The 24,642-nt window shown below is 54.4% G+C and overlaps 2 protein-coding genes and 1 long non-coding RNA gene across 4 annotated transcripts in view; 1 reads left to right on the top strand and 2 right to left on the bottom strand.

Moving 5' to 3' along the window:
* The first annotated feature begins 1,944 nt into the window (after positions 1–1,944).
* Positions 1,945–19,814, top strand: IGSF22 (immunoglobulin superfamily member 22). The gene is given in 31 exon segments (XM_014863265.3): positions 1,945–2,189; positions 4,163–4,210; positions 4,213–4,293; positions 4,529–4,665; positions 5,880–5,979; positions 6,062–6,101; positions 6,307–6,478; positions 7,154–7,267; positions 7,792–7,960; positions 8,590–8,859; positions 9,842–10,126; positions 10,900–10,913; positions 10,915–11,254; positions 11,392–11,638; positions 11,640–11,677; positions 12,828–12,976; positions 12,978–13,050; positions 13,053–13,148; positions 13,970–14,055; positions 14,058–14,151; positions 14,363–14,491; positions 15,125–15,421; positions 15,865–15,953; positions 16,143–16,327; positions 17,065–17,114; positions 17,117–17,271; positions 17,274–17,304; positions 17,307–17,372; positions 18,157–18,230; positions 18,232–18,483; positions 19,606–19,814. Coding segments are annotated over 31 exon segments (4,062 nt in total). The 5' UTR covers positions 1,945–2,080; the 3' UTR covers positions 19,678–19,814.
* LOC123278688 (uncharacterized) lies at positions 3,268–11,330 on the bottom strand. Of its 2 annotated transcripts, none has more exons than XR_011495944.1 (3): positions 11,087–11,330; positions 4,697–4,806; positions 3,268–4,233 (listed from the first exon to the last, which is right to left on the bottom strand). It is a non-coding gene; the product is annotated as an uncharacterized lncRNA (long non-coding RNA). The 2 variants fall into 2 exon arrangements; XR_006516229.2 differs by lacking the exon at positions 11,087–11,330 and adding an exon at positions 5,043–5,180 and having other exon boundaries at positions 3,894–4,233.
* Positions 19,815–21,599: 1,785 nt separating the features above from the next.
* The window catches only part of TMEM86A (transmembrane protein 86A), a 3,782-nt gene continuing 739 nt past the window's right edge, over positions 21,600–24,642 (bottom strand). Inside the window, exons 2-3 of the mRNA XM_014863263.3 lie at positions 22,835–23,099; positions 21,600–22,525 (exon numbers count right to left, since the gene is read on the bottom strand). Of these exons, the coding sequence (XP_014718749.1) occupies positions 22,089–22,525; positions 22,835–23,099 (702 nt within the window). The 3' untranslated portion in view covers positions 21,600–22,088. The remainder of the gene's footprint in view (positions 22,526–22,834; positions 23,100–24,642) is intronic.

Raw genomic sequence — 24,642 nt, 5'->3', positions numbered from 1 at the left:
TGGGCAGGGTCCAGGCATGCAGGTATGCTACAGACAATGAGGAGAGACAGGGCATGGCTTGAGCAGCTGGGATGGAGGTCCCGGAGAATGGGGCATGCTCTCCAGCCAGCCACCCTCCAACAGGAGGAGGAGCCCTCCTTCCCTTCTATCCAGATTAGGGGGAGTGGGCTGTAGGAGCGGGAAGGGGGAGCAGAGCTGACATTTCCCTCTCCTCCCCCAGGGTGGCCCTGTGAGGCCACTTGGGCTGTGCCTGCACCACACGTAGGACGCAACGTGAGTGATGCCCCCTAGATTTGTGCAAAGTGACAGACCCACTTGATCCTCCTCAACCCACCAGCTTCCAGTCCCTGGGAAACAGAGGCCTGTTGCTTTGCTCCCAAAGCCTTCTTGGGCTGTGTGTGCACGCGTATGTGAGCATGGACACACATACTACTCTGAGCCCCTTAGCTCAGAGAGGTCCCACCCAGTAACAGTGAGAACCAAAACCTCTGCCACAAGGGAACAGGAAATGTACCCCTGGACCCCTCCCCAGCCTCCCACCCACCCGGCCCCCCACATTTCCTCCAGCCTCACTTTCCTTCCCCGTCCGTCCCCTGCAAAGCAGTGTGCCATCTTGCTAGGGCGGCTGCAGAGCCTGAGTGAGAGATTGCCCCCAGGGGGCCAGACATTTAAGGAATCGGTGACTCCTGGTGGCCCCACTGCTGGGGTAGAGGAAGGAAACTGGCCAGTCTAGGGCCCAGGCACCAGCTGCACCACCAAAACCGGGGACACAGTGTTCGAGGGTTAGGAGGGACTGATCACGTGAAGGTAAGGCTGCCCTCTTGCCTCAGGAAGCTGACAGAGCCTGTGACCTCCTGAGCCCAGAGGGGGACAGCAGGAGCTGGGACAGAGGAGTGGTCCCAGAAGCCAGAGGCAGAAGCAGGCCAGGGAGGATATATCAGCGGGGAGGGGCGTAAAGTTCTGCCTCAAACCTCCTGGGTCAGAAGAAGGCTTTTGGGTCCCCTGGAAGGGCAGCGGACTGGGAGTCAGAGGCCAGGAGTCCAGTCTGAGTGACCTCGGACAGGTTATTTCTCTCGGACATCAGTTTCCTCAGATATGAAGTAGGGGGTTGAAAACTGCCATGCTGGTGAAATAAAAGATGCTGTGGACATCCCTTCGTTGATGGACTGTGAAGCTGGTAACAAGAATGCGGAAGCTCTGATGAGCCGCTGTGCAGAGGTCCAGGATGTATTCAGTGCAGATGGAAGGGGCTGTAGGGTGTGTATAATGGGCCCCCCCTCCATGTACAAAGGGGACAAGGACAAAAACCTAGCCACATTTCGTGAAGGAGCCCCCGAGATGTCTGGAGACCACAAGTGGTCCTGTCGGGAAGTTTAGGGGATGGAGCGGCTTCAGAAACTCTTCAGAGAGATATTTATATTGTTTTATTTTTTCACTGTGTGATTGAACTACCAATTCAAAAAAAGTTTAAGAAATAAAAACTCAACCTGTCTTTACCATGTCACAAATGAAAGAGGCCCATAGAAATGTGCTATTGTCTGTCTTAGCATTCCACCAAGGCCAGGGTCCCCAGGGCCCAGGAAGAAGGCCCACAGTTTCCTTTCAAGGCTGGCCCCAGGATGGCTTAGTCAGGAAGTCCCTTCCAGGTCTGACTTCATTCTCTCCTGCGGAAACAGCCAGCGCTGCATCCCTAGTCCACGTAGCTATCCATGGGTATCTTCAAGTCCCTCTGGGCCTTCCTGGGTTCGCTGGGTAAGTCTAACCCCTACATCCTCCCCCTCGGCGAACTTGGAATGGGTTGGGGTTACTCAGTGGGCAACAGGCCCATTGGTTCTTGTAACCCACCAGGGAAAGGGAGATACAAAGGGAAGAAAAGAGAGGCTAGAAAGCAGAGGCTTGCTGGCCAGCCTCTCCTCACCCTCTTCTGTGCACAGCCGTCTCCACTGTGTCCACCTGCCCCGTCCCTTCCCCCCTACACACATAGAACGTCTCTGAATCTCTCTCCTGCTCCCTCCCTTGTCCTCCATGGCCTCGTCCTCTCCCTGGTCCTCCCAGGTGAGTGCCCACGCCTGCTGTCACCATGACAACCATTCACCACAAGCAGATGCTGCAGGAGCACGTGTCTCTGGAGCTCTCCAGCTTCACCACCCACGTGAAGACCTTCTCCCAGACAACCAAGATCGTGGGAGGCAAGCAGAGCGGGGAGGGCTGGGGCGATCAGGAAGGGGCAGACTTTCTTCCTCCAGTCTTTGCAACTCCAGGGCCCCTCAGGAGCCCAAGATAGCAACAGTAACCCTCTCCCAACCTGTGCTTCTAATCTGTGCTTTGATGAAGCTTCAGCTGGCCAGATGTTCACCCACAGATCAGATCTCCAGGAAAACAGCTTAGGAAAAATCAATCACATGGATGTGTGTGAGTGATTGATGGACTCTTAATTGCTTCGGGAGATCAGAGCCATAGGCAAGTGCGTGTGTCTCCGGTGGTAGAATTGCAGGCATGGAGGAAGGGAGGTAGCTACCTTAATTACACATGAGTAATGCTGACCCCGCTCCACTTAAGAAATAGCAGACTTGGAGCTGCCAGTGGAGAGAGAGTGAACACATGAACAAGTGACCTAAGCTTCCAGGCTCTCCACCCTTGGGGCCCAGACTTGGGGGCTGGCAGATCCAAGGGAAAGCTGAGATGTGGTCTCAGAGCAGAACAGACGGTTTTAGTCCTGTCTCCAGAGGCATGTGATTAAAAGATGGCCAGGGGCCAGACTATTGAATACCTGTCTTCCCGGTCCTTGCGCCTCCCTCAGAGTCCTCTTTGCACAAAGGCAGATGAACGCTCTTTACCAAGCCCTCGAGGTCAGAGAGGCAGAGCGAGTGGAGCAGCCAGGGCTCAAGACCAGAAGTTGCAAACTCAAGCGATTCTAGTAATGGTTCTCAGCCCTGGCTGCACGTCAGAGTCATCTCACGGTGGCGAGCAGGGGGGAGGGGGGAAAAAGTAGCGATACTGGAGACTCCCCTTAGACTGTTAGATGTTGCTTTGTTGTTGCTGTTTGTTTGTTTGTTTTTAAAGCTCTCCAGGGATCCTAATGTGCAGCCAGAGTCGAAATCCACTAGCCCACAGGGTCCGGGCGGGGAACACAAATGCAGGAAGAAGACTGAGATGGACTGCAGAGCGCATACCTCATCTAAAGGGGCAGCCACTGTTCACCTCCCACAGACTGTCGCCCTATGGGAATACAAATCCAGTTTTGAGAATCCAGAAATCTGAATTTTTAGGTGAAATCTCTCAATTTATAGATGTAGAGCCACTTTTTGTTTAAACATTGTAGAGGTCAAATAAAACACATCAGCAGGCCAAGTGCAGCCTGCGCACAGCTTGTGGGAGACCTCTGATTGCGATTTAAAAGCAGGCCACGCGGCTCCCTAACACACTGTTCTCATCCCAGTCCTTCAGATTAGTGAGGATAATAAAGGCACCTACCTCACTGGGATGTTGTGAGGATTAAATAAAACAATCTCGGAAATGTGCTTAGCACAGTTCCTGATTCCAGGAATGCACTCTCGGAATCACAGCCATTGTTATTAACTGTTACCTCTCCAGCCAACGAGGTTGCCTGTAATCTATACGGAAGAAACGACGTTTGTTTTCCAAATACAAAATTATATTACCTGATCGAATATGCTCTTTCAGATAAGGAGATCCGATACATAGCCCCCCTGGAGTGGGAAGGAGAATTCACCACGCCCAAGGTAATAAATGCTGACCCCACCGAAAAGCAGGGAGAAGGCCTCCCAAGCAGCAGCAGACTCAAGGCTCTCTTAATGCTCCTAGGGGAGCAGGATTTCCAGAAGAGAAGCCCACGAGACTAGGAAAAAAACAAAGAGAACTCTCCTTTTTTAAAAAAAGAAATATATATTAGGACTCAGGGCGTGGCCCCATAAAGGTGATTGACCATTGAGGGGTGGGAGGGGAGCTGGCTCCCCCTAGTGGTTGAAATTTGCCATAACACAATGACCCATTGTCTGTAAGGTCCTCCTTTCTTAGCCAAAGCCGGTCGTGCCCTCGCTGACCTAAAATGCTCCATTGTGCCCTCAAGGAAAGGTCAGCCCTCCAACTCCGGGCTGAGCTCCGCCTGGAGCCCATTCTGACCTCTCGACTGCCGCCACAGAGCAAGTCGTGTCGAGGAAGTCCTCGACCACTGTTGAGTTCTTCAACTTGGATGCCGGAGCTCCGACGTCCCTGCGGGAGAGAGCGCCCCGGAGTTCGTGGAGAAGCCTCAGCCCGTCACCGCATCCGAGGGCGTGTCGTTCCCCGCGTCTCCCCAGGCCCCTGGGTGCTTCCCTTTCTTCTCCAGTGCCCCAGCCGCCACCACCACCACCACCCCTGGCCCCCAATACACAAACACTGTCAGAGCCAGGCTAAGGGTCCCCTCCTCTGCCCGGGGCAGGGGCGAGATCGCTGGGAAGAGGCAGGGAGCAGGCAGAAGGTGCAGCCGGGAGGCTAAGACGCGACACGCGTCCTGTGCACACAGCAGGGGATAAAGCCGTGTTCCCAGCCCGGGTGCAAGGGAACCCCAAACCCCACATCTCCTGGAAGAAGGAGAGCGGCATCCCCATCAAGGAGTCCGCCAACATCTTCTACGACAGCATTAACAAGGAACACGTGCTGAAGGTGCAGGGACCCGAGCCCGAGGTCCAGTTACCCATGAGGCCAGAGGCAGGGACTCCTGGGGTAGGTCGCCGGTCTCTCACGGACAAGAGACCCACAATGACGCTCCAAGAAGTGGGAGATGGGCAAAGAGGCTTCATTGCCCTAGGGAGAGACAGGATAAGAGAGGCCGAGTCAGGAGCTGGGGTGTTGCCAGAGGCCGGGCCTGGGGAGGTGGGGGACGACGCCAAAATTAGGGGCGGGGCAAGGCAGAGCTAGGGCAAAACCAGCACAAGGAGGGGGCAGGACCAAATGAAAGAGAAGGAGGGGTTCCAGAAGGTGAGTGAGCCAAAAGGGAAGGTGAGACCCAAGCTATGGGCGTGGCTAGAAAGGGGCGGGACCCTTGGTGGGTGGAGCGTGGCCGAGTTGGGGCTGGGCCGGAACGGAGGAGAGGCTGGTCATAAAATAAGGATGAGGGTCAGGGTTCCTCTTCCAGGGAGCCTTCCAGAAGAGTGTCGTCAAGGGCCAATCATCCTTAGGTCTAACCAGCTTCTGCAACCTCCGGCTCCAGACCCTTTGAGGAAAGGGAGAGATGGGGTCACTGGGGAGATGGGGTCACTGGGACCCTGGGACCTTACTCCTGTCCCAATCCTGCCCCAAATTCCTGTTGTGAAAGGCAGAGTCTCCCCTCTCCCAAACAGACAGGAAGTTGGTTCCTTCTCTTCCAAAGACCCATTGTTGGACCCTCAGCGCCCCACAGCACACACAAGCTGCCCTGGAGTCCCCCTACTGGCCATCCCCTATACAAGTTCATTCATTCCAGAGTCCACTGGTCTGTAAGCACCATGCTACAGGCACCAAGACAGCGATAGTCACCACCATTCCCTCAGGGGCTCAGCCCCGCACCTGGCATGGAGGAGTAAATACGTGTTAAACGAAGGAGTATTCAGCCCAGTGCCAGAAACTGCAGCTAGAGTTACCACTCGGAGGAAGTCCCTGTCTTCCAGAAGCTCACAGCCAAGGGGGAGAATCCAATGCACAATCAGGCTACAAACAGACACCCCCACACTGACTGCTACCTGGTTCCTCCACATCGTAGAGGCTGCTCAGTCTTCCACACAGACGCCCACACTCAGCTCCCCCCATCCCCCAAAAATGCCCTCCTTTCCCATCTCACAGAAAGTCTCCCCGTGGTTCCCTCCCCCCCACCCCCTCCTAATGGCCTGACTCTGATCCAGCTGGAGCCACTGACCTCAGATGACTCTGACAACTACGAGTGCACGGCAAACAATGACCATGCCGACACCATCTATACTGTGGCCTTGCTGGTGACAGAGGGTGAGCCAGGCCCCTCCTCTTGGCCTTTCTGCTTAGGGACCAAACTCCCCCTGTCTGACCCTGTTCCTCTCTCTGTCCTCAGGTCAAGATAAAATGGATTTCAAAAAGATGTTGAAAAAGAGGTGAGGCTGAGAGGCCCTCTGTCCAGGTGTTATCCCCCGACCCTCCAGCCTACAGTTTCTCAAAGGCCTTTCAACAGGGCCCTGAATTCATGGCCCAGGCGCCAAGAATCTATGGAGTAGGGAGGGGCATCTCAAGGTTAGGAGAGGCTCCCTCTGTCTTCAGAGGAAGGCACTGAGTTCAAGGTTGGCAGCCACTTCCTTCCAGGGTTCCCCCTGCTCCCAAGAAGAAGCAGAAGAAGGTAGCAAATGAGAAAGAGACGCTAGAGGTTTTGTCTAAGGTGCCCAAGGACTTTGAGAGGCTCTGCATAGAGTACGGTCTCACCAGCTTCCAGGGGCTCCTCAAGAAGCTCAAAGAGATGAAGAAAGTGGAGGTGGAGGTCAGTGCCCATGAGGAGGCGGGGGTCTGCAGACCAAGGGCTGGGCCTCACCAAAAGTGCTAGTGCCTGTGTGTCTCCCAGTGGCAAGGTCTCCTCGCCGGCACATGCTACTCAAAGGCATACTCTCTACTGTGAGAGCAGGAAGGGAACTGAAGTTGCCTTCTTCCTCCCTCTCCCTCTTCACCACTCCCTAATGGACTTGCATGGACTTTGGCGTGAGAGATACCTGGGTTCAGATCCCAGCTCTACTGCTTTATTAACTTTTTGAACTCGGCCATCTCTCTGAACCTCAGTTTCCTCATCTGCAAAATGAAAGTTATACTTTCCTCTTCCGTTTGTCTTTGTGTTATTCTTGTCATTCATTCACTCAACCAACTCGTAATTATTAAGCATCTACACTGGAATTAGAGAATCCATGTAATTGGCCCAGGTACAGAGTGACTGTTCAATGAATAGGGCTTCCTTTCTCATCTCTTATCATATCCACCTCCCTAGAAATCTTCCAGTTGAACATTGTGGGGGGGGACGGGGGCGGGGCAGGGGATTGCTATCTAGTTAGCCTAGCCTAGCCATTTCTCCTAAGACCCTTAGGGGGCTCCTCCAGAATTGAGGACACAGACTGGGCAGGCTCCAGGTGTCCCTGACACTTGCCATTTTGTTATCACAATCTCTCAGGCCATCTGGATTCTGAAGTCCTTGGAAAATATAGAGACCAAGGTTGACACCACAGTGCTCTTTGACTGTGTCATGGAGCCAAAGGACCCCAAAGTCAAGATGATATGGATCAAGGTAAGAGGGGGAGGGTAGCTAGGCAGGGCCCACCCTGGCAATTTCATTTCCTCTCCCTTCACAGACCCTCTCATTATCCATCAGCCACGTCATCTCTTCCATCCCATCAAGAGGATGCCTCCTGATATGGTTGAAGCTGGCTAGGAGCTGGGCTCTATTCTTAGCTCTTCCACCACTTTGCTATTTGATCTGAGACAGTTTCTTCTCCCTAAGCCTCAGTCTACCCATCTGAAAGGGCTGGATTAGATAGTCCTGAAGGTCGCTGGAGATCTGTGCCTCTAAGAGAAAGTATCTAATGAACTCCTGAATATTAAGAGTTCAGGCCTCAGGGGAGGTGGGGACTCTGGATCCCACTGAGCCAGATGATGAAGCTAGAGAGATCTTAGGGGCCTCTGGTGGTGTTTGAGGATCTTAGAGAGGTGGATGTGGCACCCTCCAGCTCATGCTGGCCTTGGGGAATGGGGACCTCTGGAAGTCTCCTCCTCAACCCCTTCGTCAGCTTTTCTACCTGTCCCAGGACACAGGGTAACAAGCCACTGAAGACCCAGTACTTCCTGGGCAAGTACAATGTGAAGCAGATGGGCAGCAAGCATATGCTGGTTCTTACCAATGTGAACATGAATGACGCAGGCACCTACAGCCTGTCCGTGGGCAACAAGTGGATGAGTGCAGAGCTCATAGTGCCGGCTATGAGTGTGGGCATCAAGGGGCACAAGGATGACATGGTCAGGGTCGGGGGGAGTAATAACCAGGGATGGGATCTGTGGAGATATAGGAGAGAGACTATGGGGCTATGCAGGAAAGGACTGCATGGGGCTGGGAGTCAATGGAGGAGAGAAACATGGGGTGTAAGGGAAAGGATGATGATATAATAAGTGTCATGGGGTGGTATAGCACAGCAGTTAGGAGCACAGTCTCTGGAATTAGACTATTGGTGTTCAAATACCAGCTTCTGTCACTTATGGGCTGTGTGATTTGGGGCAAGTTATTTAACTTCTCTTTGCCTCAGTTTCCCCACCTGTAAAATGAGGCATAATAGTAGAATCTGCCTGTGTGGGAATTGGATGCATTAATATGTGCAAATTGGCTAGAATAGTGCCAGGCACATATGTAAAACTACATAAGTGCTTTTTCAAATTGCTGTTAACATTACGGGGGAGGAGACCATAGGAACATCAGGGGAGGGGATTCTAGGATTCACGAGAGGGATGAAAGGAAGGGTGCTCTCCTCAACTGTGGGCTATGAAGCCAATGACACCTGAGTCTCCATGCCCCCTTCACCATCCCACTCCAGTGACTGCCCCTCCTACTCTTTGCTGCAGGTGAGCCACTGAAGTTCCTGGGAAAGATGAAGCCAATGAAGGTGACAGAGCACCAGACAGCTGTGTTTGAGGTCCGCCTCTCCAAGGAGGTGCCCAACTTTGTGTGGAAGTTCAATGGGAAGGAGCTGAAGAGGGATAAACAGTGTGAAATCACAGAGTCCGAGGATGGTCTGACCCACATGCCTAAGGTTAAAGATGCCAGACTCAGTGACAGTGGCAAGTACTCTGCCATGGCGAGGGACCTAGTACAGAAGGCCCAGCTCACTATTGGTCAGGCCAGAGCTTGAGGGGTGGGCTTCACACCACAGCAGCCGCCATGTGCGCAATCATCCATCCACCCATCCATCCATCCACCCATCCATCCATCCACTTCCTCCTTGCAAGGCCCTGTGATGGGTACTAGAAAGACAGAGGGTTGTTCTCTCCACTAACTCCTAGCCCAGTGGGAAAGACAGGTGTGGAAATGGAATTCGAACAAAAGTTCTCAAGCAAGGAGTCAAGATACTCTGGGATCTTATGATCAGCTGGGAGATCATAAGATCATGGGCCATGAAATTATTAGCCTTTATGGCTTTAATATCGTATATTACAGCACATCACTCTTGACTCCTCGCATTCTTATATTATCTAATAGGTATAGAAGAGTTGCACATGATGGTGGGTACACCAAGAAGCATGCCACACATGTGAACCACAATTGACACATGTGACATAGAGTCATCATTGCTGTGATGGAGGGAGACACAGAGGCTGTGGGAGCCCAAAGAAGGGGCACCACCTGGTGACGTCAGAAAAGATGTGATGAGGTCATGGCCAAGCTTTACCACGAAGAACCAAAAGGAGTTCAGCTTTCAGAGAAGGGCAAAGAGGAGAGGACATTCTCAGCAGAGGGAATGGCATGTGTAAAGGCCCAGACACCAGAGAGACAATGTAATTATGGCTGGGGTTCAAAGAGGGCATTAGAGATCCTGGCTGCGGTGCTGTGAGGAGGTAAAAGTTGCCATCCCATTTTACGTACGAGGAAACTGAGACTCAGAAAGTAAATGCATTACATACAGTCAGCTAGCAAGGGGCAGAGCTGGGACTCTCCCTGCCAGTGCCTCCCTGGATCACACGTAGCACGGAAACACACTCCATGTCACAAGTCCCTATGTTTTCTGGGGTGAAAAAGGGGAGCAGGAAAGCATGCAGCTTCAGAAAAGGGATGCAGGAGGTTGGGAGTGGGCCCAAGTCTTTGTCTATCTGTCCACAGGCATCCCCATCAAGTTTGTGAGCACCCTGAAGAACGTACATGTGAAAGAGAGGAGCCGTGCATGCCTTGAGTGTGAGCTGACATCCAAGGATGTGACACTGTGCTGGAAGAAGGACGGGTGGCTGCTGGAGCATGGAAGCAAGTACAGCATGAACCATGAGGGCAAGCGAGCAGAGCCGGTCATTGGGGATGCACAGCTCAGTGACGGTGGTGAGTACACTGTGGTGGCCATGCAGGATGGGGACCCCACTGAATACAATAGTACTGCCGCAGTCACCGTGGAGGGTACATACCCTCCCTGTCAGTCCCCGCTGACCAACCCCCCACCCCCGACCCTAACAGTTCCCTACTGTGGACACTGATCAGTCCCCCTACTGACCCCAACCCTCCCCAGACCATGATCAGTTTCTACATCTGCTCTCTGACCACCCTCATCTCCCAAATTCTGACCATCTCTGACCTCTCAGGCCTTTAACATCTCTACCTCCTAGATCCCATCTCTCAAACTCTGAAATCCCTTGACTTCATCCGATCTTCACCTCCAGACTCTGACCATTCCCAGCAACCCTGATCATCCCGCACCCCTTGACCCTGACCAGCCCCTACTCACTAATTCTGACCATTCCCCACTGACCCTGACCACCCTCAACTCTCCAATACCCTGGGCATCCCACAGACCAGCATCACACAACTCAATATCTCAACTCCACTAACCACCTGCATCCCCACCTTCTAGTCGCCCTTCTTCGGCTGAGCATCCTAAGTCCCCACCAACCATCCTCCGATGATCAGCCCCCCTTAGCCATCTCCCAGTCTTCCTGGTGGCCATCTCCCAATGCCACTGACTTCCCCCCAACCCTGCACCTACTTGCTCCAGTCCCCCTAACTTACCATTACTCAGTCTCCCATTGACCATTTTCAAACCTTGTGCTCATCATGAATGGTTTTGATAGACACAGCACCAGTGCCCCTTCCCATGGCCATCGCCTCCAGCCCTTTTCCCGCGAGTCCCTTCCACGCCAACACCCCACCCCAGGTCCTGTCTGCTTCCTCCCTAGAGCGTCTGGCCACCGGTGAAGAGCAGGATGCCCAACGTGCACGTGACCACCGGGAGCCCAGCTGAGCTGTGCATAGTGCTGAACGGCGAGAAGGTGGAGGGCTCGTGGCTGAAGGATGGCAAGGAGGTCCGAGGTAGGAGCCAGGGAAAGGGACGAAAGAGGAAGAGGCGACAGCGCATACACTCACACTCACGCCTGCCCCTCACGCCCCAGATCACGGACTTGCGCGGCGTGCAGATCGTGAAGCAGGGTGCGGTCCACAAGTTCATCTTCCCCATTATGGGCCCCGAGAATGAGGGCACGTACACATTCCGGGCCAAGGGCGTAGAGAGCGAAGCCTCGGTATTCATTGCAGGTGAGGTCGCCCGGCGCTCACTCCAGACGAAGCTCAACCGCGCTACGCCCTCCCCGCTCTTGGCTCCGGCATCCCCGTGAGCTCCTCCCCCACCGCTGCCGGGCAAGCCTGCCCTGCCGCGCCGCCCCGCCCCGCAGATCCTCCTACCGACAACCCGTCGGTGCTGGAGGGACTGGCCGCGCGCCCAGTGACCGTGAAGGTGGGCCACATGGCGAACATCAAAGTGCCCTTCCGGGCAAAGCCGCTGCCCAAAGTGACGTGCTTCGAGGACGGCGTGGAGGTGACAGAGGAGACACGCGTGTCCAGGGAATGCAGGGAAGACCAGGCGCTGCTCACGGTCTCAACCTGCGTGCGCGAGGACAGCGGCCTCATTACGCTCAAGCTTGAGTGAGCGTGGCTCAGCCACAGCCGCTCTGCACCTCCGTGAGCTGCTGAGAGCAGGACCGCGGCTGCGCTGGGCGGAGGGCACCTGCTGCTCAGCGCTCAGCGGGGGAGGCCGGCTGCCCAGAGTTGGAGTTTGGATGGAGAACGGGATTGAAGTGCTGGCTTTGCAGCCATAAACCCCCTTCTTAATTTCCTAACTAGGTGGCCTTGGACAAGTCAATTAACCTTCCTAAGCCTCAGTTTCTCATCTGCAACGGGGTAATTTGGGTTTTTTTTTTTTTAATCTATTTCAAGTGAATTTAAAGCACATAGCAGAGTGTACATGGACAGCACATGATAGACCTCAGGCTTCAAATGTTACTTAAGTGTTGTTATTGGCTGGGAGAATGGTGTGGTTGGAAGTAAAGGGAAATGAGGTGAAAGAGAGGTGGGATTTACGGATGGAAGTGAGGTTGGTTGGGAAGAGTACCGGGGTTGGAAGTGAAATGGATTGAGGGGAGGTGAGATAGGGATGAGGATAAAATGAGATTGGAGAGAAAGATGGAATGGGAGTTCCAATGGGATTTGGGATGGGTCTGAAGATAAGGTTAAGGAAAGAGATGAGGAGCTGGCCTTAGCGAACTCGTATTCAAATGCAAAACACACACACACATATGCACACACACACACACTCACCATCACCACCTCCTCTACCTGCATCTCCATCAAGCTGAAGGGTGAGAAGGTTTGGATTTCAATTCAATTCAGCATCATAACTGAGCACGTCCTCTGTGTTCTCAGTTCTGGGGACACAGAGAGGAAGCATCCCCAGCAGTCCCTCAACCCAAAAGGGATGAACACTGGTAGACATGTAATTATAACACAAGATAAACTGTAAAACCAGAAAGCACTGGAGTTCTGGAAGGGGACAAGAGGGCATCAGCTGAGGTAGGGGCCCCTCGGGTCACCAGTCCACCCATTCCGAGGCAGGTGGGAGTCTCAAGAAGGCAAGGATCAAACTCTTTGGGCAAGTCTTACAAGGAGGGGCAGTGGACACAAGGAGGGGCAGTGGATACAAGGAAGGGCAGTGGATACAAGGAAGGGCAAGGGATCCAGAAAGCTCAGACTCTAGTGCTGCCCCCGTCTGGCTGGACCTCGGACGAGTGGGATGAAGCCCTTCTGCTCCTTTGCTCCAAAGCCCCATTCTGAGGCTGTCTCCTCTCCTCAGACCATCCCAAGCCTCCCCAGGGCTGAGTGGAGTTCCTGGAGCTCTCAGGCAGTTGTGTGCACATGAAGTGGAAGGCCCTAAAGGACAACGGTGGGTGGCCTGTGACACAGTTCATAGTGGAACGGAGGGCCGGTCGGCAAGAAGGCCTAGATTAAGATAGGCGAGGTGGACAGCAAAGTCACCAGATTCTCTACCAACAAGGTGGAAGGGGAAAAGCCTACCAGTTTCACATCCTGGCAGTCAATTCAGAAGGAGTGAGCGAGCCGCTGGAGACACATGAAGGGTTTCCAGGAAATCCTATCGGTCAGTGAGATAGCCCTGTGCTCGGGGAGTCGGGATGGGGGCTGTCAGCCAGGGAGGAATGCTGGTCTGTGGGGAATTCCAGAGGGTCATCTCTCTAGCTGTCCCATGAGGCAGACAAATTCCAGAGTAAGAGCAGAACATTGTATTGGGCAGGAATTCTTGACCATTTCCAGTCAGATCACACGCACAACACACTCCCATGCATATATCCAGAACTGTGCACAATTCCAGGGAAATGACTCCCCTTGTTTCTCCATTCCAGAAATCATCTCAAATTCAAGTGAGAGTGATGCTACTTTAGGGATAACCTTGAATCCATTCTAATTTTTTTCCCAAAGAGAACCCTTGACAACATTGGCATTTTAATTATGATTGCTAATTAATGACTTGCTACACTCCTCCCAGCTGATCCCCATGTCTCAGTGTGTCAAGACAGTACCTTAAGAACTGTGGCACTGGGGACGACACCGCTTGGAAGATTCAAGTCAGTGATTCTCAGTCTTGGCTGCACATTAGAATCATCTGAGGTCTTTAAAAAAAAAAAAAAAATGCTGGTGCCTGGCCTCCACCCTAGACCAGATAAACTGGAATATCTGGAGGTGGGACCCAGACACTAGTTGGTAGTGGTGGTGTGTTTGTTTGCTTGTTTACTCCCCACTTGATGTTAATGTGCTACCAGAGTTAAGAATGATTGGTTCAAGTTTTTTTAAGGAGGGGACTAGAGGTCCCCTCTAGTCAGGGGCCTAGACAGGTGCCTCAGGGGTGGGCACCTGTCTACATGCTCCCCCTCCTAAGCCCTGCCCCCTCTCTGTCTCCCACAGAGCCCTGTGCTATTGCCTCCCAGCCTCAAGTGACTGATGTGACCAAAGAGGCTGTGACCATCACATGGAATGCCCCCACCTGGGTGAGGGGGCGGGGGGGCACCGAGTGCTTGCCTACATTGTGAAACAGAAGAAGAAAGGCAGTAACCTGTGGGTGCCAGTCAACAAGGATCCCATCAAGGGTGAGGTGCTAGGGACAGAGGCCCAGGAGGGACCAAAGGGCTCTTTGTGGGTGGACGCGTGTACCCTTGCTGCTCTGAGCATACTCCCCCCACCTCAACTCCTTTGGGGATTTTAATATTATCTCATGACCCCCTCTACCATGTCTTCTCACTCTATGGTCTCCCACCCCATGGACCCCTGCCCTCATGACCTCTCAAATTCTCATTTCAGACGCCAAGTGCACTGTGGATGGCCTCCTGGAAGACACAGAATATGAATTCTGAGTTGTAGCTGTGAATAAGGCAGGACTGGGACAGCCCAGTAGGCTGTCCAACTCAGTGGTAGACAAGGATCCCGTCAGTGAGTATGAGGCTGCCAGGCCCTAACACATAGTGGAATTAGCCCTCTCAAGATAGACAGAGAATTTCCTCTCTGGGAAAGTCTAAGAAGAGGGGTCATACAGTCTCCATTCTCCGGGAGCTGCCAGTCTGATGGAAGGACTGGTTTCACGCACAAGAGAAGCCAGCAAGTAAAGGTTGAGAGTCAGGGATGGCGAGGAGGCAGGGTGGAAAATGTTTTTATCAAATTTTGAGTGTTTCTGGTTAGGTGAGGTAGTAGACACATGACTGAGGGCTGAGTAGGGGTGTTGGGTAGGTGATTGGGAGGGTGTGGAATTTAGGACGTGGGGTACGGGTATTGCACGTGACTGGATGTGGTTGGGCTAAAGGCTGGAGTCTTGAATATAGAGGGGTTGAGTGTATAGGGTATGTTGAATTTGGAGGGTATTGGCTTCAAGGGTGAAAGTGTTGAGTCAGTGAGAGAATTGAATTTGGAGGCTGTTGAGTACACAAGGTTGGGTATTGAGGGTGTTAACTGTGGGAGTTGGAGGTAGAAGTGGTGAAAGTTAGGTTTCAGGGCTACTGAGTATGAGAACTGGGCATGCGGTTGAGTAAAGATGAGTTTAGGGCCTGACTGGATGTCTGTGCCACCCAGAACCCCCAGGCCTGAGGCAGGCCCTGCACATGTCTGAGTCCTCCAGCTCCAGCATCTCCCTGGCCTGGCGGGAGCCTGCAGAGGGAAACCCACCCTCTGGCTACATCCTTTAGATGCAGGCTGAAGACACCAAGTAGTGGTCCAAGTGCACAAACACCCCCATCTCGGGCCCCTGCTACACGGTGGGAGGCCTCACTGAGAGGCAGACATACTTCTTCTGAATCCGGGCTGTGAACGAGGCTGGGGTTGGGGAGCCTATGGAACTGGATGAGGGAGTCCGTGCCATGCCACCACGAGGTGAAGATGCAGAGATAGCTGAGGTTTAGAACCCGACATCCTAGCTCCAAACCTCCCTCTCTCAAACTTCATCGCACGGGGGAATATTGGGTGGTGCTGTGATCAAGAAAAAGTCATCCATACTTGTTGTGCCTGGACAGAGCTAGGGGTGACCCCAGGGGCTTCCCCACCAAAAAACACCCCTCATGTGTGCCAAATAGTATGTACTGTGTGCCAAGGGCGGTGGGGACACAGGATGTACCCTAAAGAGTCTTACACACTAATAGAGGGAGACAGATGAGAAAACAAATAAATGCTTCAGGGTTGCAGGGCTGCTGGATGTCTATATGGCCTGCAGGAGGAGCATGAAGGAGGGGAGGTTGGGAAAGGCTTTGGAGGGAAGGCTTGAAGGCAAGTCTTCTGGAAAGAGGTCCATGCCCCCACCCCTCTCTACTCCATCTCAGCTGGCCCCAAGTTTGACCTCAGTGCCCAGCTGAAGAGTCACATGGTGGTTTGCACTGGGACAGCCCTCTGGATGCATGCCGCCTTCTCTGTGAGTCGTTCCCAAGCCCAGCCCCCAGATGCCCACCACTTCACCAAGGTGGCTGGTGTAGCTATCAGAGTCTCTGCCTCTGCCCCTCGCCAGACCCCTGCACTAGAGCCTGGCAGCAGACAATGGGAGAGGGCCTGCCACCAGATACCATCTGGGTGAGCCCTGGTGACATCTCCTGCCATCCCCCAGGGCTCACCACCACCCAGCATGATCTGGCAGAAAGATGGCATCCCCACCAAGGGCAGGGAAACCATCGCCAAGGGCAAAAACCACTCCCAGTTCATCATCAACAGCACCAAGCGCTCCGACTCAGGGGTGTACCGCATCTTGCCCCAGAATGACCTTGGAGAGGCATAATATGACATCCACGTGCGGGGCGGCAGGTCCGACAGTAAGAGGCAGAGGCCTCAGGGATGCACCCATGCACACACTCCACAATGTAGCCCCCACTGCGGCTCGAGTTCCTACCACTGCAAAGTCGTGCCTTACAGTAGGGAAGGCTTCTCTGGCACCACAAAGCAAAACTTTATCAGCCTTTGCCTCAATGGGAGGGTTGTTTCCGCTTTTTCTCACTGTCCTGAAGCCCCAGAGGCATTGACCTAGGACCAAGCCCTTGTTTCAGTTTCTGCAATCAAATCTGGTGAGCTTTGAGCATATGCGGAGGATGGCGGGCAGAGAGAGAGCAGACAACGGTTGAGAGGCAGGAGGGCCAGGTGGACATGAGTCCACTAAAAATTGGGATGACCTCTTAGAGAGGGCTGGAAGCTTTAGAATAAAGCCCTAAACCCCCAAGGGGTGAACTTTTATTGAACAGTTACTACTGTTCGGTGCCAGGCACTTACCCAGCATTTCTATGATAGTTATTGTTCTCCCTATTTTGCAAATGAGGAAACGGTCTCAGAAAAGATAACTCGCCCAAGTCCACAGGGCTGGTAAATGGCAGAGCTACACTTCAGAAATAGTTCTTTCTCACTGCAAGACACCAGCTGCCTGAGACTCAAAGAAGGGACATGCCCCATCCCATCCTCCATGCTTGGCAGGTGGCTGGGGTGGGGTCTCAATACTTCAGCACCGACTCCCCTACTCCCCGGTGGCTAATGGACCTTCTGACTGTCCCAGATTTTCCACGACTACCCACAAACCTACAGCTGACCAAGGAGGTGACACACTGACTCTTACCTGGAACCACAGTCCCAGTATGAAGGAGGACAGTGATGCCCGCTATGTCATCATGAAGCGGGATGCCCAGACCGCCACCTGGTTCACCACAGCCGATCATGTGTTCAATAACAAGTACACGGTGACCGGGTTGCTCCCTCCCCCCGCATGAAGTACTACTTCTGAGTGGTGGCCAGAACGAAATCGGTGACAGCGACCCACTTGACACCAAGGATTCTTGGCTTGTCAACAAGGACAAGAGTGAGTCAGGGAGTTAGGGTTTCGTGTTCCATCTGGGATCCCTGAGGGCAGGGATGACAGAAGTGTTGCAAGGGTACCCAAGATTTGAGGAGAAATCTGAGAACCATTGAGGTGGAAGTGTTAACGTCAGGGGAGGAGACACTTTCTGGGTACTCTGAGGGGTGGGACTAACGTGGAGGTGGAGGTGGGGGTGGGGGTGCCGGGGGAGGGGCGGGGACCGGGGAGCTGAGATACACGGTCCTCTCTGCGCGGAGTGGCTGGCGGGGGTGAGGACTGGGGAAGATCTCCAACTAGCAGGGCTGACGTCCAGGAACCCTGGAGGGAGGGGGTTAAGGATGGGGATAGCGCCGGGAAACCGGAAACGCGGGGCTCAATGGGAGAGAGGGGAGACCGCGGAGGCTGGGATGACGTTGGGGAAAGCTCGGATGCGGAGTTAAAAGCCATCCAAATAACAGCTCGGGGCCGGGAAGCCGGTGGCTGGAAAGAAGTCTGGGACTCCCGGGGCTGGAAAAGCGTAAAATCTCGCGGAACTGGCACAGGTCCATCAGGCTCCACTCCTCCATCAGCCTTCCACTCGTGGAAGCCTGGAGCAGCAAGGAGGTGGGAAACTGGCAAAAGGGAAACCTTAGGAACCAGTATAAAGTTGGGGTCCCAGAGCTGATAGCATAGGAAGCTAACCCAGGTCATCAGGGTCCCGTGGGCTGGGTCTCGGGGCGCCTTCCGAGCTCTAAACCGGCGGGCGACGGAGATGGCCTTGGGACCCACTCAGGGCCCGCCGGCGCAGTCGAGGACCTGAGCGCCAAGTCGAAGTCGTCCCAGCCGGAGGACTGGCGCCGCGCGCCGCGCTTCCTGACACTCCCCTGCTCCCCGGCCCAAGCCGCCCACGGTGCTGCGCGGCCAGGACTGCACCATGACCTGCGCCTTCCTTGGGAACTCGCGGCCCACGGTGACCCTCTACAAGGGCGACGTCAACATCAGGTTCTGATAAAACTCCACCAGCGGCGTGTGCACAATCGTCTTCCCCACCTGCACGCTCAAGGACAGCAGCGAGCACAGCGTGCCGGTGAAGGAGCTGGGCAAGGACCGTAGCAGCTGTGCGCTCACCATCTACGTGAGGGCCCCGCGGAGCCGGACCTGAGGGGTGTGGGGGGTGCCCCGGGAGCAGCTGTGTCCCGTCTGGGGCAGATGCGCAAAATCACGGTCTCTGGGCTGTTGACAGACTCTTCTGGCAGGGCTGGCGCCGTTTTTTATTTACTCTGCCATCAGGTAATGTAAACATTCTCTGACCGGCACCGTTTGCACCACTCTCTCCCACCTCTCAAAGTTGTTCTGTGCCTTGCCCCTGCAGACTTGCAAGTTTGCAAGAACACACACACGTGTTCCATGTTCTGCTCATCTGTGCACTTGCAGGGGAAATACTTTATTTCTTCCTACACACTCTACTGTCTTCACAGCTACATAGCTAGTAGTGTGAACTCTAAATGCAAAGCTGACCTGCCTTGCTCCCTGTTGCTTAAACTCCTAGCTTTTCCATGATCCTGTTGGTAAAATCCCAACCTACGAGGCTCCCCGCCACCCCATCTACCTCTCCAGCCTCATCCTCTGCCGTTCCCTGAACTCTGCATGGCACTCCCTTGGCGTCCGTGGAGTCCACAGTTACAGACCTTTTTCATCCTGTTACGAATGCCTTCCCTTGGGGAAAGGACCATGTCCTATGTCTCTGTCTCTCAACTACTCAGCTAAGTGTCTGGCACTGAGATGATGCCTCCAGAGCGGCCGCTGAACTGTGTAACAGAACTAGGCCAGGGAAGGCACTGCGGGAGACATCCAGCTTTCACTCCACAGCTAGAGAGATCCCTGACAACTTAATTCTGGTTGTAAGCACATGGGCCCAGGGCCCTGGCTACACTACTCACCAGCCATGTGACCTTGGCAGGCCACGCTGAGCCTGTTTTCTCATCTACTTCTTAGAGCTTTTGTGAGGCTTAAATGAGATGGTGCACAGAAGTGCTTGGCAAATATTAAGGGCTGAATAATTGGCAGCTCTTGGCCCCACGTGCTCAGCTGACCTTGGGAGACTGGGGCTGGAGCTGCGGCCTAGCCCCAGGGAGGACTGAGGATCTCAGGCAGGATCCAGCCCCTGGTTCCTGCATAGTAACTGCAAGTCCAGCAGTTTGAAGTTTCCCTTGCCCCAGCATCATTAACACTAACAAACGCTTGCTTTGCTCTTTCAGACCAAGATGATAAGTCAGTTCTAGCATCAGTCACCGAGAGTCTGCAGAAGAAATCCAAGCGTCTTATGTGAGCTCCAGCCCAGCCCAGGCATCAGGAGAATGTTGTGCTGTGGGGCTTCTTGGCCTGTCCTCTGTGTGGCCTCAGTGAGGGAAGCCCAGTTTGCTCTCTGGTGCTTGTCACTGCAAACATTCAGTGAAAGGATGGGACAATAAATGGAGTGAGCTCACCCTTGCCTGTTCCTGAGTGTGGTGTGCAGCAGGAGTGGGATGCGGATACACAGAACCTGGACCCCTGAGAGCTTTGTCCAAACCTACCCACACGGGGAGTGACCAGCCCCCTTTCACTGGACCTTGACTTGCCCACCCCCACCTCCTGCCACAACCACACTGGACCCTCCCCTCCCGGCAGGGCACAGGGGGACAAGTCTTGCCAGCTTCATCCTTCTCCCCATCCTGCTCCCTCCCATTTCCTCACACCAGGTAGGTCTGTCTTCAGAATTCTGGGGTTTGAAGGGATCAGGACCTTGCCTCTTTGGAGCCCAGGGATCCCAGTGTTTGAGAATTAGAGCATCTTAGAGCTAGAAGAGACTGGTCATCCAGCCCGCTAGGTTTCAAACTTGTTTTGCAATGGAATCCTTCCTTTAAAAAAAAAATTCCTAAGAAGCTTCTGGACTTGAATCAAGGATACGGGGTCTCTGAGCCTCCCTCCTCTCCTTATCCTTTCGCCATCTCCCACTAGGGATGCCTATAAAAACTCTAGTGTGGAAATCACTGAGTCATCCAACACCCCCATGGGACCTGAGTCTCCTCTCTGACATCCCCCCAATTGTAGAGCCCCTCTATTGATGGCATGTTCACCACCACCCAAGGCTTCCCTTCCTACTCTGGGTCAGGGCACTGCCTGTTAAGATGCAAATGTCCCTGGACTGAGGTGACACATTATTCTGCCAGGGCTCCAGATCTAAAGTATGAAGCAGCCAATCTAATCTCAGTCCTCTCAGCTGTTCAACTGAGCCCAGAGCCCAAGGAAAGAGGAGATGGTTGAAGGGAATCTGGATCATGCTGGAGCAGGCAGCAGGTCTGGGGTGAGGAGGGGAGGAGGCAGGCAGCCGTAGAGAACACTGGGTAACTAAGTCACCAAAGCTGCTAGGCACCCGTGCACAGGGAGTGCATCACGGATAAATCTGGATAGTGGCAAATCTACTACCCATCCTCATGAACTACATCCTCACCCACACACAAGACCAGGGAAGTGAGACCCACTCCAACTAGCACAGTGTCACCAGAGCCAGGAAGCCAGCCTGGCGCCAAGATGCACTGGTCAGGAGTGTGACCCAGGCTGTGAGGACATCCAGGGCCCTGGCACCATACCCCCACCCCCTCCTCTCCAGGACAGGCATGTGCCACACCGGCAGACAAGCAGGGCAACTAGTGGCCTTTGATTTTTATTTTTATTTTTATATGAGCAGTAAAGGATAGAGTCATCCCATCCTTGCTCCTCTTGCATTGAATGTGCCTCGGGTCTTAGGACCCTACAGCCCCCTCCTCTTGCTCCCAGTGCAGGAGGGGCAGGCAGGAAAGCACTGAGAGTGGAGGGGGTGGGGGACATCGGGGGGTTCCCAGCTCTCTGAGCCAGGCTCAGCACCCCCTCAGCAGCTCCCTGAGGCCCTCCCCCTATAAGACTTGAATAGACAGCAGGACAGAGACATATGGCAGAGAAAGACATAGATGGGCTGAGAGACAGACTACACACACACATAGCTGGCCCCTTCCTTTGGCATGGTTCACCCTAACCCTGGGGATAGGGTCTGAAGGTGGTGGTGTGGGGCCTGAGCTCTGGGCTGGCCTTTGAGACAGAGGAGACCAACTTGAATCCTTGGTACCCCCAAGCTCTCAGGCCAAAGAAGTCCCCAACCTTGCTACCTGGACAGACACCCCTTCCCACCCACCACTTAGAGACTGAGATTGTTCAAGTAACAAGGATAGACGAGGGAAAGGAAGACTCCGCCTTAATCCAATCTTCCCAACGAGAGGCCCGAGAAAGGGGCTTCAAGCGCTGGGCCTGGGTCATTTCAGCACAGACTTCTCCCCTCTTCCCTCAACTCTGTGCAGATCAGAAAGAATGGGAATGGGTGAGTCAGACTCTTCCACCTAGTAGAAGTGGGGGGAGGTCAAGAAGCTGAGCACCATTGCCCTCCAGAGGGGCTCTGACAGTCCCGATGGGGTAGAGGTGGGGAGACGTCTGCTTCTGGCTCCAGCAAGGAGCATCAGGCTGGCTCCTTTTAGCTCTCAGCATTGCCTGGACCACTAAGCTCTGCTAGGGAGATCCTTTTCCTGTTTACCCCCTCAAACCTGCACATTTCCCAAGTGGCACCTGCTGCCCCAGGCTGGTCCTGCAGCCATCCTGATCCAGCTCTTGCAGGTTCCCAGGTTCTGGACCCCAGCCGCAGGAGGAGAGAGGGGTGACCAGACCCTGGCCCCCTCAGTTGGCCTTGCTCAGTCTGTAGTCTTCCACTGGCTCCCGGCTCTCGACAGCTGACAGGGCGATGAGCATCTGGGCAGCGTAGTAGGTGGACATGATGAGCGCCCGCGAGTAGGGCACAGGGAAGCAAAACTTGTCGATGCCGATGGTCATGTCTGAGACCATAAAGAGCACTGCACCACTGCCTGCCGCCAGCTCAGTCCAGCGCCAGGCTGCCCCAACCAGCTGCAGCCCTGCCACAGCACGCCAGACCATGAAGGTGATAATGGCCACATAGACCCCCACCAGGTAGGTGAAGGCACCTGAGAGGCCCGGGTAGAGGAGGGCGTAGTACAGGCCTGACAGCACTGCCATCACCAGACCTGTCCGAAGAGCCAATGGCCGCATGCCAAAGGCCGAGGCGTAGAGCATGTGGGTCACAGCAAACATCAGCAGACCTGGGAGTGAGAGGAGATGAGGGGATGCTGAGGGCAGGCTCAGGCGAGTAACCAGTAACAGGGGATGGGGGTGAGGAGAAATCCACAAAGATAAAGACACGCCCCCCTCTCCCCTGAGGAATTCCAGAACCGATCACCAGATAATCTGCAAGGTCATCCTCCAATAGGGGCCCCACAGTCCTTGGCCTCAGAACCCTGCAGATTCCCCACATTCTTGTTCAAGAGCTCCCTCTCCCAAATTCTTGGCTCCTGGGACCCTCTAGGCCCCAGCCCCAGGATTCCTCCCAGGTAGCTACTGTGGCGACTGACCGTGCACAAAGTAGCCCTGGTCCTGCCAGATGAGGAAGGCATCACCTACAGCAGAGAAGACGAGCCCCACAAAGATGCGGGTGGCACTGGGATGGGCCAGCAGGAATCCTAGGCCATGGGCCAGAAGGAAGAGCCAGAGGCAGAAGATGGGCAGGCACTTGATGAGGGCGCTGACCCACGACGGGCTGGATGAGGGCAGCCAGAGCACAAAATACACGCAGGTGGCCTTGAAGAAGGGCACCAGCTTGGGTCCCTCACTCTTCACCTGGAGGACATAGGACAAGGGCAGTACTCAGAGCTTTGGAGCTCAGAAGCCCATAGAGGGGCTCAGAGCCAGCCCCCTCAGCCCAGACATCCACCCCAAAGACAGGCCCGCCTCCCAAGTAGGGAGGGTCGACACAGAGAAACCCAGTTTGCCCTGTCCCAACCAGCCAGCGGAGTGTGAACAAGCCCGTCACCACCCTGAGGCTTAATTGATTAGGAAGGAAAAGGGCTCCACTGTTCCTGCTGCCCAAGTGCATTCTTGGCCCTGGGGCAGGACCAGAATGATCACTCACTGGGCATAAGACAGACTTTGGGATAATGTCCTCTTCTGCAGCCCAATGCTTCCCCCTTCCTGCCCCCACCCCCGCCCTCCCCAAAGCCCCTTTAGCCCCTCTCTGCCAGCATCAGCCCCCAGCTGCCTGGAATGGAGTGGAGTCAGCAGGAAACCAGAGAGACGCCACAGCTGGCCAACTCGTGACCCTCAGCAGTGGGGCTAGGGCGTGGGCTTAGGGCCCTGGCAACACCAGGTGAGTGCTAGGAAGGCATGAGGGTGGGCTCTCTCTTTGGCCAGTCTGCTCCTCAGCCTCCACTCCAGCTGCCCCAGCCAAAAGGTACCATCATGGGCAAGGAGAGCAGATGGGGATGCAGGCTGGAGAAATGGACCCATGAGTTGGGAGCAAGAAAACTGTCCCTGAAACACCAATCATTTCAGGGATTGGGGGGGCTGGAGGAGGGTGTCAATAAGTCTCAATTCCTACAGAACAAGAGCAACTCAAGGCACATCAGAAAGAGAGGCAGGAAGGGGGAGGGGTTCCCTTCCCAGCTTTTGATCTGAAGCCAGCAGACAGGCTGGGAGGAGACGAGGAACAGAAGGGGAAGTTAGAGCAGCTGACTTGCTCTCAGCTGGATTAGGGGGAAGGGCAGCTAAAGAAAGGTTGTGTCCAAGGCCACTGCAGGCACTCCCCAAACTGAGGGAGGGAGATGCTGCAGATATTCTGAATCTGTGAGCCCCTGAAGCTGCTTTCTTGGGGCTTCTGGTACAGGGTCTCTGGGGGCAATCCGGAGCAGCTGAGGTTCCATGGATACCCACACTCTACCCAAAGTGACTGTGCCTCTGGCTGGCTGAGCTGTCCAGCAGAGGGCTCTGAGGACACACTCAGACTCCCGGGGCACTAGTTACCTGGGGACTGATCAGACTGTGATAAAGGGGGTAGGGAAGAGGCAGATGGGTGGGTCCAGGGTCCAAGCCTGCGCTTGCTCTGCCCAGGTGAGAGCAGAGAGAAGAGACGACTAAGTCCCTTCCTATGGTGATTTCCACATCCAGGCTGGTCAGGGCAGGGGCATGGGCAGAGGAGGAGACTGGAGGAGACACACAGCGCACAGTCCCCAGATCTCCACAGCATCCACCTGTCAGCCCTTGGAAGCATCAACGTCTGCTCCATACCCCTCCCCCCCTCCCCCCCATATTTCCCAGGAGAAACAGGCAGTAGTAGCTGGGGTGGACTCTGACCGTCACAGAGAACCCAGCACCAGAAGAAGGCGGG

The sequence above is a fragment of the Equus asinus genome, chromosome 20, assembly GCF_041296235.1.
Source record: "Equus asinus isolate D_3611 breed Donkey chromosome 20, EquAss-T2T_v2, whole genome shotgun sequence".
In the NCBI taxonomy this organism is placed as follows: Eukaryota; Metazoa; Chordata; class Mammalia; order Perissodactyla; family Equidae; genus Equus; species Equus asinus.
The sequence above is the reverse complement of the archived record's forward strand: the minus strand, read 5'-3'. Positions and strand labels throughout refer to the sequence as shown.